Source organism: Oncorhynchus gorbuscha, linkage group LG15, assembly GCF_021184085.1.
Source record: "Oncorhynchus gorbuscha isolate QuinsamMale2020 ecotype Even-year linkage group LG15, OgorEven_v1.0, whole genome shotgun sequence".
NCBI classification, from domain to species: Eukaryota; Metazoa; Chordata; class Actinopteri; order Salmoniformes; family Salmonidae; genus Oncorhynchus; species Oncorhynchus gorbuscha.
In genome coordinates, this window is record NC_060187.1 from 20189639 (window position 1) to 20202171 (window position 12533).

Consider the following 12533-nt stretch of genomic DNA (forward strand, 5'->3'; position numbering starts at 1 on the left):
TCCTGAACCTCACTAATCAAACATGCCATCATATCATGGCTGCCTAAATTGACACGGACATCACTGAACCAACGCAAGCAGAATGGCCAGAGAGAGCCAGGGCAGGAACCAGACTTACTTAGCCTACAGACAGAAACAGGGTTTTATGGAAGAATAATGCCATCTGCTCTGAAAAGTATAGAGTAGAGGGAAGTCTAGTTTATTGTACAAACACACACCCCCCCAGGGTCCTGGTTTTTGTCTCTGCGGAGACCCCCGTGCCCCCTGCCAGCTGTGTGTCCTCTCTGTCTGTCACACATACTCGCTGCCGCGGTCATGACGTCACGGCTAACCTAAACACCCCAACAGCCTCCAGATAACACACACACACACACGGAGGAAGAGACACAGGCAGCCCCCACTCAGCTTCCTGGAACCCATTGAAAAGAATGGATCCAAAATAAAAATACAGCCTCCCTGGGTTCTGAAGTTGGAGATGTTTTGACTCCTGACTATGCACCGGAGTCGGAGGTTCAGAGCGTCGGGAATACGGCCCTGGGAAATATGGGATTTTGGAACACGGTAGCGGTGGTCCGTTTCCTGTATCGCAGGGCCACTTCCTTTTCACACAACAATGAAAGACATCAAATTTCATAATTTTTCTGAGGCCCCCCTGCAAAAAGAAGGAACCCGGCCTCTCTGTCAATCAGTGAGCCAGTTAGTCAGTCAGCCACGTCTCAGAAGACCCCTGTGAAACATGGTTCAGTTTGTCAGTGGATCAGCCTAACCAAACAGCCCCCAACTATGACTATGAACTATGAACCCCCTCATGCCTTTCAACAGCCTGTCTGCTCAGGGTCAAACATAGAGTTTAGAGAACTATTCATTCACTTCCTGTTTTACCCAGTCCCTGGTCCACTGGGTGGGTGACCCGAGACATCGAGGTCATCCGACCTTTGACCTCAAGTAACCCCTCGATGTACCCTCCTCTTCTCTGTCACTATGTATCTACAAGTCTCAGTCTAATAGAGAAGGGGAGCGGTGTAGGAAGGGTGTAGTAAGCATGTTTAGGGAGCAACAGTTGGCTGTAGTTTCCATTCCCTAAATGGAGAGAGCTTATCACTGTCCACAACACTACACACACTGAGTTTAGCATTTGGCCTAGCCACTGCACTAACCAAACTAGCCATAAATAGTGCTGTGGGATGAGGATGGGTGGGGTTAGCCAGTTAGTGCCTGGTGCTAAACTGTGTGTTTAAACCCAGCAGGGAAACACACACCGACATTATTACTGAGACGTCAGAGGCAAGTGCGCATGCGCACACGCACACACACGTTTCTGTTGGAGGAGATGAAATGAGAAGAGAGGAAGGAATGAAGAGGGCAAGACAAAAGAGAGAAAGTAGAGAGAGATGATAACAGGAGAGAGAAGAGGAGAAAGAGAAGAACCTCATGGATTCTCAAAACACACCACTTGTTTAAAACATTTTTGGTTGAACAGAACTCATTTCATTTTCCAGATTTGGTCCATGCAGAGACATTCCTTCCTTATTTCCACATTGCGATCCCCACTCCCCTGCTCTCTCTTAATAATAAAACACCAGTGGCTTTTACGAGAGCCATCAATAAAATTCTCACATGCAGCCAGAAGAGAAAATAAACTGAGGAGGACACTACAAATAAAAGCCATTAAATGGTGATTAAGTGAGCTGGAAGCACCACAGGCTAAACAGCTATTAGTACCGTGCCACATTTAATGTAACACATGCTGAACACAGAGCACACACGCTCAGGCGCAGACACACACACACGCTCAGAAGCACAGACACACACTCACACGCTCAGACGCAGACACACACACACGCTCAGAAGCACAGACACACACACTTACACGCTCAGACCCTTCATTATTAATTTCCTTTAAATTTGTACAGCAACACCTGAAGTAGAGCTAATTTAGAATGACTCCGACGACTTGCCAAACATGGAGAGAGACAGACAAAGAAAGGATTCACAGTTTTGCGGACAGCTGTGCTAACTGGACCTGGCAGTGAGCAACTGCTGGAGCCACCAAGTGCCGTCTGGTTCAGAACAAGATGGCTGGCACATTACGAAAGCTTACCCTGACCATACCTGACTATTGTATGTAACTTGAACCATACATCAAGCTTACTATCCATACCAGAACTAGCACTGAGACATTCTCAATAACCAAAACAAACAAGGGCCTCAGATTGATCTCCCTAAAAACAGACATAATCACAGGACTATGTGCTGTAAGGCACATGTCATACTCATTTCACGGAGGGCCGAGGTTCTGCGGGTTTTTCGCTCCACCCTCATACTTGATTGATGAATTAAGGTCACTAATTAGTAAGGAACTCCCCTTACGTGGTTATCTAGATCTTAATTGAAAGTAAAAATGTAAAACCTGCAGACACTCGGCCCTCCGTGGAATGAGCTTGACAGCCGTGCTGTAAGGAGGCAGAATATACTATCAAACCTTTACAGTGAAGTACAGCCTAATGACACAGGTCAATTGACTTGTCATCTTATGGTCTATTGCTTCCTGGTTCACAGGCCATGAGTCCATCTGAGGGTGCATTATTTCCTGGGTCACTGAGGACACCTGCTCTTCCCATTTTGGCTCATAATGGGCACGCTCAGCAGAGTGAACGTGAGAAAGGGACTGTATTGTTCCCCTCGGTCATATTAGGGCCGTTATCATCCCTATTGCTCTGGCCTGCATTGTGTTGCCCTGCTCCGTTTATTTAGATTCAGACGCTAACAATGAAAACATTGCCTCGGATTCGGACCCCCCTGCTCCACCCGGGCACAAACATTACATACGGAAAGCAATCATAATAATGACTGAGACATATAAATAGTCAGGGGAAGTAACTGAGTGGCTATGAGGGGAATTAGAGTAAACAGACAAAAATATGACTGATAAAGTTGAACAATTGATTTGACTGAGCTACCTGGCAGAGCGACAGCAGTCAAAATGTTACCTCAGATTTATCAGAGAGTGAATCAGAAAGGCCATGGGAGTGTGTGTGCGTCTGTTTGGGTATACATGTGTGTGCATGCGTGTGCATATGTCTCAGTGTGTATGGGTGGCAAGTGTCAGTAAGTGTGTATGTTAGTTGGCGTGTGTGTATTTGTGTAATGAATCCGCACACTCCACTCTACGGTTCTAATAGGAAAGCAGTACATAACTAGATGGCCCTGCTACAGGCAGCACTGTGATTGACATGTGAGAGCTGATGCCGTTTTAATGAAGATGTTGTGGCTGGCTAGCGCAACTGTGGTACACTGCGGTGGAGTGGTGCTCTGCTCACACACACAAACGCCTCTTTAATCAACGACTGCTAGACCACACTGCGTGAACGTGTGCATGCCCAAATCCTGTGCCCCAGCACATTGACTCTGTACCGGTATCCCCTGCATATAGCCTCGTTACTGTTATTTTACTGTTAACTTAAATTATTTGATATTTTTCTATTTGTAATATTTTATTTAAGCAAATATTTTAAACACTTATTTTTCTTAAAACTACATTGTTGGTTAAGGGCTTGTATAAGTAAGCATTTCCCTGCTGTGTTCGGCACATGTGACAAATAAAATGTGATTTGATTTACACACACAACAGGAAAACCCAAGAGCTGCAGAGGTCACAGGCACACAAACACACGCAGAATCATACACACTTTTCAGAAAACACACCAGGCAATACACACCCACATACACACAAACCTGGAGGCCAGCTTCCACACTTCCATCAGAGTTCTGAGGAATGGTCAGGAAGTCCTTAGATTACATGCTCACTGTAATACACCACACTAATGATATCCCAAACCATACCTGTCTTATACTAACTCCCACTGTAATAAACCACACTAATGATATCCCAAACCATACATGTCTTATTCTAACTCCCACTGTAAAACACCACACTAATGATATCCAAAACCATACCGGTCTTATACCAACTCCCACTGTAAAACACCACACTAATGATATCCCAAACCATACCTGTCTTATTCTAACTCCCACTGTAAAACACCACACTAATGATATCCCAAACCATACCTGTCTTATTCCAACTCCCACTGTAAAACACCACACTAATGATATCCCAAACCATACCGGTCTTATTCCAACTCCCACTGTAAAACACCACACTAATGATATCCCAAACCATACCTGTCTTATTCTAACTCCCACTGTAAAACACCACACTAATGATATCCCAAACCATACATGTCTTATTCTAACTCCCACTCTAAAACACCACACTAATGATATCCCAAACCATACATGTCTTATTCTAACTCCCACTGTAAAACACCACACTAATGATATCCCAAACCATACCGGTCTTATACTAACTCCCACTGTAAAACACCACACTAATGATATCCCAAACCATACCGGTCTTATACTAACTCCCACTGTAAAACACCACACTAATGATATCCCAAACCAAACCGGTCTTATACTAACTCCCACTGTAAAACACCACACTAATGATATCCCAAACCATACCTGTCTTATACTAACTCCCACTGTAAAACACCACACTAATGATATCCCAAACCATACATGTCTTATTCTAACTCCCACTGTAAAACACCACACTAATGATATCCCAAACCATACCGGTCCTATACTAACTCACACTGTAAAACACCACACTAATGATATCCCAAACCATACCAGTCTTATTCTAACTCCCACTGTAATACACCACACTAATGATATCCCAAACCATACCAGTCTTATTCTAACTCCCACTGTAATACACCACACTAATGATATCCCAAACCATACCGGTCCTATACTAACTCACACTGTAAAACACCACACTAATGATATCCCAAACCATACCGGTCTTATTCTAACTCCCACTGTAAAACACCACACTAATGATATCCCAAACCATACCGGTCTTATTCTAACTCCCACTGTAAAACACCACACTAATGATATCCCAAACCATACCGGTCTTATACTAACTCCCACTGTAAAACACCACACTAATGATATCCCAAACCATACCTGTCTTATTCTAACTCCCACTGTAAAACACCACACTAATGATATCCCAAACCATACCGGTCTTATACTAACTCACACTGTAAAACACCACACTAATGATATCCCAAACCATACCTGTCTTATTCTAACTCCCACTGTAAAACACCACACTAATGATATCCCAAACCATACCGGTCTTATACTAACTCCCACTGTAAAACACCACACTAATGATATCCCAAACCATACCTGTCTTATACTAACTCCCACTGTAAAACACCACACTAATGATATCCCAAACCATACCAGTCTTATTCTAACTCCCACTGTAATACACCACACTAATGATATCCCAAACCATACCAGTCTTATTCTAACTCCCACTGTAATACACCACACTAATGATATCCCAAACCATACCAGTCTTATTCTAACTCCCACTGTAATACACCACACTAATGATATCCCAAACCATACCGGTCCTATACTAACTCCCACTGTAAAACACCAATGATATCCCAAACCATGATATCCCAAACCATAATGATATCCCAAACCATACCGGTCTTATACTAACTCCCACTGTAATACACCACACTAATGATATCCCAAACCATACCTGTCTTATACTAACTCCCACTGTAAAACACCACACTAATGATATCCCAAACCATACCAGTCTTATACTAAAACACCACACTAATGATAAAACACCTGTCTTACACTAAAAACACCACACTAATGATATCCCAAACCATACCTGTCTTATACTAACTCCCACTGTAAAACACCACACTAATGATATCCCAAACCATACCTGTCTTATACTAACTCCCACTGTAAAACACCACACTAATGATATCCCAAACCATACCGGTCTTATACTAACTCCCACTGTAAAACACCACACTAATGATATCCCAAACCATACCTGTCTTATACTAACTCCCACTGTAAAACACCACACTAATGATATCCCAAACCATACCCACTGTAAAACACCACACTAATGATATCCCAAACCATACCTGTCTTATACTAACTCCCACTGTAAAACACCACACTAATGATATCCCAAACCATAAACCACTGTAAAACACCACACTAATGATATCCCAAACCATACCGGTCTTATACTAACTCCCACTGTAAAACACCACACTAATGATATCCCAAACCATACCTGTCTTATACTAACTCCCACTGTAAAACACCACACTAATGATATCCCAAACCATACCGGTCTTATACTAACTCCCACTGTAAAACACCACACTAATGATATCCCAAACCATACCTGTCTTATATCCTCCCACTGTAAAACACCACACTAATGATATCCCAAATACTCTTTACTCAGACAGATGGAATGATATCCCAAACCATACCGGTCTTATTCTAACTTGAAAGTGCCTCAGACAGCTAAGGGTACACTATTTCAAAAGACGACACAAAACCATCTCTGGAGATCGTTTTGAAGCACCATTGAACAGGCATTTTACTTGTCTATAACGGAATACCTCCTCTGAAGCAGGATTGACGTCCATCACTATGGGACAAGAACTGCCAATCAAATAATCTCGAGCTGCCTGCGCCTTGCCTGCCTGCGCCCCTGCCTGCGCCCTGCCTGCCTGCGCCCTGCCTGCGCCTTGACTGCCTGCGCCCTGCCTGCCTGCGCCCTGCCTGCCTGCGCCCTGCCTGCCTGCGCCCTGCCTGCCTGGAGCCTTGCCTGCCTGGAGCCTTGCCTGCCTGGGCCCTTGCCTGCCTGGAGCCTTGCCTGCCTGCGCTCTGCCTGCCGGAGCCCTGCCTGCCGGTGCCCGCCTTGCCTGCCGGAGCCTTGCCTGCCTGGAGCCTTGCCTGCCTGCGCCCTGCCTGCCTGCGCCTGCCTGCCTGCGCCTGCCTGCCTGGAGCCTTGCCTGCCTGGAGCCTTGCCTGCCTGGAGCCTTGCCTGCCTGCGCTCTGCCTGCCTGCGCCTTGCCTGCCTGCGCCCCTGCCCTGCCTGCGCCCTGCCTGCCTGCGCCCTGCCTGCCTGCGCCCTGCCTGCCTGCCCTGCCTGCCCCTGCCTGCCTGCGCCCTGCCTGCCTGCGCCTTGCCTGCCTGCGCCCTGCCTGCCTGCGCCTTGCCTGCCAGCAGCCCACTCTCTTCTAAAAAAAGTTCATTAAATACTGTGACTTACCAAGAAATTTAGTAGAAAGAAAACTATCATATCATAAAATAAAACGGCATTTAAGAAAACACAGCAGCACATCAATCAGTAAGGTTTATTGTTGTCAAGGAAACAATACCGGTCATTATATGCCGGAGCAGAATTCTACTGTCAGAAAAGGTACAGATGCTCCTGATGCGGCACTTTTAAAAATTGTCTGAAAGGTGATCTACTGTCGCTATTGACGCATTACTGTAGAAGTGTTCTATGTCTGTAAAGGATATTAGTCAAACACACACTGCAATAGACCAGAGCCTCACAAACACTTACTTGCATCATGAGAGCCAAGTACCGTCAACCCTGAAACATGTTTACATTCATTGTCTTTATACGGTTATCATCTACCCGTGTAATAACACACATACAATGTATATACCACACACTCTCTGTGTAGTATTGATGTACAGTGTAAAAAACACATACTCTGTGTATAGTCTGTGTGTAACGTGTACTGTATCTTTACCTGCGAGGGCGTCCTGTGCCTCAAAGAAAGTGCTGAGGCCTCCCTTCACGTAGGCCAGACTGCCCTCGTTCTTCCTAGTGGCCTGCTTCTTCAGGTTACTGGCTGCCATACGCAACTGGTCAAAACTGAGAGGGGGAGGGAGGGAAAGAGAGAGCGAGATGAGAAAGAAAAGTGGGATGTGAAAGTTAAAAACTCTGTTTACTTCCAAGTGTGACACCATCCCATCAGTCAGAGGAGTGTGTGTGTGTGCGTACGATTTTCTATGTGTAACGCACACAAGTGAGAGTCCGCACAAGCATGCGTGTGTGTACTTTGGGAGTGAATGTAAGTTTCCTCTGGAGGAAGAAACACAGGCCCTGTCAACCCAAAACAGCCCAACCCAGTGGAGTCTGCAGCCCTGCAGTTGCTGGCCAGGAGCAGACAGGATCCATCCGCTAGACTGGGGGGTTAGATGGAGGGGAACCATGATGGATGACAGGGAGGAAACCAGGAGAGACTAATAATAACCTGACAGACATGCTGCCAAACACTGTCCTAGTATGACAGAGACCAGGGGTCAGAAGTCAACAAGAGAAAGGACAATTCCTCCACATGTCAAAAGTTTTCTTGTGCCAAGTCAGGGGTCAACAGGGATTGGAGCTAGATTGTATTTATTTACAGACTAGCTCTGTTTCTGGGTCAGTGGATTGATTGGATGGACTGAGAACCACGTAAAAAAATAAAAAATATAAAAGTTTTTTTGTAAACTGTATTGAGGCTTTTGTTAAATGCATTTAAATCAATTGTGAATTGATGATAAAGACAACATTCAAAAGTTTTGTGCCAAGTCACTGCATTACTTCCAACAGTGTTTCTGACTGATCGCTTGGCTAGAGGGCTGACGTTCATCAACATATTAGTTGGGATGGTGCGCTGGCTAGTACAGGAGAAATATACTTGTGATTGGCTGTGTGTCTGACCCAGAGGTCGTAGAAAATAGATAGGTAGGTCGGCCTGACCTACCTGGTGACAGAGTGGTTCTCGATTAGGTACCAGGTGGCTGAGAAGTTCTCGCTGGTGAAATCCCCACTCACCCCTGGGAACATGGCCTCCAGATCTTTCAGAGGGACCTTACCCCTGGGGGAGAAAACGGATTACTAAGAAACCCTGTGAAATGTACGGTCATGCTGTGGTCCTGTACGGTCATGCTGTGGTCCTGTACGGTCATGCTGTGGTCCTGTACGGTCATGCTGTGGTCCTGTACGGTCATGCTGTGGTCCTGTACGGTCATGCTGTGGTCCTGTACGGTCATGCCGTGGTCCTGTACGGTCATGCTGTGGTCCTGTACGGTCATGCCGTGGTCCTGTACGGTCATGCCGTGGTCCTGTGGTACTGGTCATGCTGTGGTCCATGCCGTGGTACTGGTCATGCCGTGGTACTGTACGGTCATGCCGTGGTCCTGTACGGTCATGCCGTGGTACTGTACGGTCATGCCGTGGTACTGTACGGTCATGCCGTGGTACTGTACGGTCATGCCGTGGTACTGTACGGTCATGCTGTGGTACTGTACGGTCATGCTGTGGTACTGTTTGGGTCAGTTGGTAGAGTGATTGTGGATTGGATTTCTCTTGATCACCCATATGGATAATGTATTCAGGCACATTTGGTTAAAAGCAAACATAGTATTATAGATTATGCTGCTTAGCCCATTTCTCTCTTTGACAATGAAGTTGAAAATTGAACACAATCTACACAAACAATAAATAATAGGTAATGCTTACAACTGTACATAGTTTCACAAATAAGAAATAACATATCCATGACATTGTACAAAATAACAAGAATGTCCTTATTATAATGTAATGAGGTGAAAGGTGAGTTGGGGTGTTTGTATAAAGTCATCCAGCAGGGGTCAGTGTGAGGCCAGGCTGTGCCCAAGGAGGGAGGCCCGGGCGTGGGAAGAGCAGTGTGTGACGCCTGGGTGCCCCTTGAGGACCCAGAGCTCATTAGGAAGGTTTGATCTGTGGTAATGACCCGTGGGCTACACTAACTAAACCCTAACCCTCCTCCCCCCATCTAGCCTCCACTGTAATGTACTGGAGCACACTGAGCCCTCAGGGAGTGATTACACACACACGCATGCATGCACACACACAAACATCATAGAGCAGAATTATCTCAGAAAAGATGTAACGATGGGTTGTCATGGGAAAGAAGTGGGAGAGAGGGGGGGTTTGATCACCATAGAACTCTCACCACACTTTCCATTCAAAGTACCCATGCTCTTCTAACGACCTTGTAACTTTGTTGCTCAGTTGGTAAGAGTGTGGTGTGAACAACAAAGTTTATAGATTGAATTTGCGCAAAGATCAAGTGAACATACTAAAAACGGATGCACTGTAGGTCACTTTACAAAGCTTCTGCAAAGTGGCATATTCAATTTACACAGGTATCTCAAAAGAGACAGAGAGAGAGTCAGGAAGCAAAAGAGAGAGAAACAACTTTCTCAGTCCGTTAAGTTATTCCCTCATCTCCATACCTGGCACGTTATCAAAGCCTGCTCTCACATGTTACGGATCTGCTGCTTTGCTCTACAGACAGGAAGCACATACGTATACGCTGAGAGAAACTTTGCTCTTACTATTCATGCAGTTCAGTAGGCGAACTCAAAACAAGCAGTTACAGTTAGGACATTATTACTGGAGCATTGCGGCTCGGACGAGGTTTGTTACTCTGTAGCGTGTGGACTAAAATAAAAAGGAACAGGTTGATGATGACATCCCCAGGAAGTGTTTTGCAGACCGACAAGATGACTTCCTGTCTGACCTCTCGGCAATAATAACCAGCCAGTGACATCACCACCAGACAAACTTGTTCAAACTGGTTCAAGACCTCGTAATTATAATCATGGGTTGAAACGTATTGAATGACTAAACGATTCACTAAAAGGTTGTCCGACTCCGTCCACTCCACTTCTCCTGGTCAGCTGTGTCTGGTTGGACAGCTAGCCACTGTCTCTTCAATAAACAGCATTGGCTACATTCATTCATGTGATGTGTGTGTGTGTGTGTGTACTGTGCAGTGTGTGTGTGTGTGTGTGTCCATTTTAATGGACCAGTGTCTTTACTAGATATTCTCCCATCTTTTTGCATACTTTTTAGCCAGCAGCTCTGAAAGTAGCATCCATGAGCCAAAAGCGATCCACAAAAATTGCTTACTACGTTATGTCATTGATAGCTCTCTACTGTGTGTACGTCTTGGTAACAGTCACTAAAATGGCGAAGGGCTGAACCTCATTGGCTGAAACTCAAGTGGGGGGGGAAATGGCGTCGCACAGCTTCCAGAAAGCAGTTGCTTTAAAACTAGGGATTTCATAGCTAATTAAGGTAAGAGAGCAACTTTGCTCATAGATTATGCATGTGTGAACTACACAGACACATCCAGCCCAAATTGGTAAAAAAAAGGTAAAGGTAAAAAAAGGTGAGGTAAAAAAAAAAAAAAAAAAACTTTACTAGTCGCCAAAGTACCAGAGAATGTCTTTAATGTGGCTAATAACATGAAGAGAAGAAACCGTGGTTTCTCAGTTCGGGATAACTGACTCGTTCTATGGGTTGCAGCCTACCAGTAGGCCCAGGAAAGTGACCCTGGACATGGAGGGTTTGCGGCTCAGTCAGGGGCTAACCTCCCTGGCCACGAGTGGTCACTTGGCCCCTGCCCCCTCTAAACCAAACAAACACCAGAGGGCCTAGAGCACAGACATACCAGAACTATACAAACTCAACTATACATTACAGGCTGTGCTTTCTCTGCCAGGCGCGTGGGAGGCTGAGACCACACCACACGCCTCCTATGACCATGTGTGGTGGGCTGCACTCTTTCTTTTCAACTATTTCCTTTCGTCTTTTCTTCTCTCTCCTTTAAACACAATGATTTTGTCTCCAGTGCGTTGTTCAGCGGTTAAATCCAGTTGAGCCATTGCTGTGTTGGCATACCATTTCAAACACCTCCACATGGGGATCCTTTGTTTCTGTTTACAGACCTAAACCATGACTCAAAGACTAGAACCTGTGTGTTTATGTATGTGTGTGTGGTGTGTGGTGTGTGTGTAGTGTGTGCATGCATGCGTGTCTTGTGTGTGTGTAGCATGCATGTGTGTGTGTGTAGTGTGCGTGCGTGCGTGCGTGCGTATGTCCCTACTTGTCTACGTCGATGCCCAATGGATTGCTGGGACGTAGGGAGAGGGGAGAGATGCCCTTGTTGCGGTCGGTTCTCATGTCGTAATAGTTCATCTCATCCACCCACACAGCAGACTGGTCCAGGATACCTAGAGCACAGACACACATCATCACTGAGGGACAGCCGAGATAACACACACACAATAATAGTACCTGACAGAGCTACTATACAGTTTGTACAGCAACACAGGACAAAACAGTATGAGTATCCATACTGTAGTTTCCTCTTGCCTCTGCTTGGTAATACCGAGGAAGATTGTCTGTACTTGTGCCACTGAGTAGTCATTCTAGAGTTCCTCTGATGATTGACAGAGAGACTTGTATTAGAACTGGAGTGGTTACAGAGAGCAGCCATCTTACCGATCTTCTCAGCCTTGAGCAGTTTGAAGGAGACGGTGGAGGTGCCGTGTCCTCCTGACTTGGTGCTGACGATGATCTCTCCCTTATCGTCTTTGGCTGGGCCCACATGACACACTATCTTACTGGCTGACATCCACTCAGCCGTCAGCAGGCAGTTGTGACCACAGATGGAGAGACCTGGGAGAGAGAGAAATATATAGGCACGCTTACAGAAACAGGACAAGTAATAACACAGAGACACATTGAGAGAAGAGGCCTGACACAATGACAC

At 45.6% G+C, this 12533-nt stretch overlaps 1 protein-coding gene across 6 annotated transcripts in view; it reads right to left on the reverse strand.

Moving 5' to 3' along the window:
* LOC123996714 (exocyst complex component 2-like) overlaps positions 1-12533 on the reverse strand; it is a 101695-nt gene that overhangs the window by 67232 nt on the left and 21930 nt on the right. For all 6 annotated transcript variants that reach the window (XR_006832027.1, XM_046300343.1, XM_046300345.1 and 3 more), the window contains 4 exons: positions 12263-12439; positions 11865-11991; positions 8691-8804; positions 7689-7813 (listed from right to left, as the gene is read on the reverse strand). Coding sequence is in view for 5 of the 6 variants with exons in the window: in XM_046300343.1 (XP_046156299.1) it covers positions 7689-7813; positions 8691-8804; positions 11865-11991; positions 12263-12439 (543 nt within the window). In the remaining variant the exon portion in view is untranslated. The remainder of the gene's footprint in view (positions 1-7688; positions 7814-8690; positions 8805-11864; positions 11992-12262; positions 12440-12533) is intronic.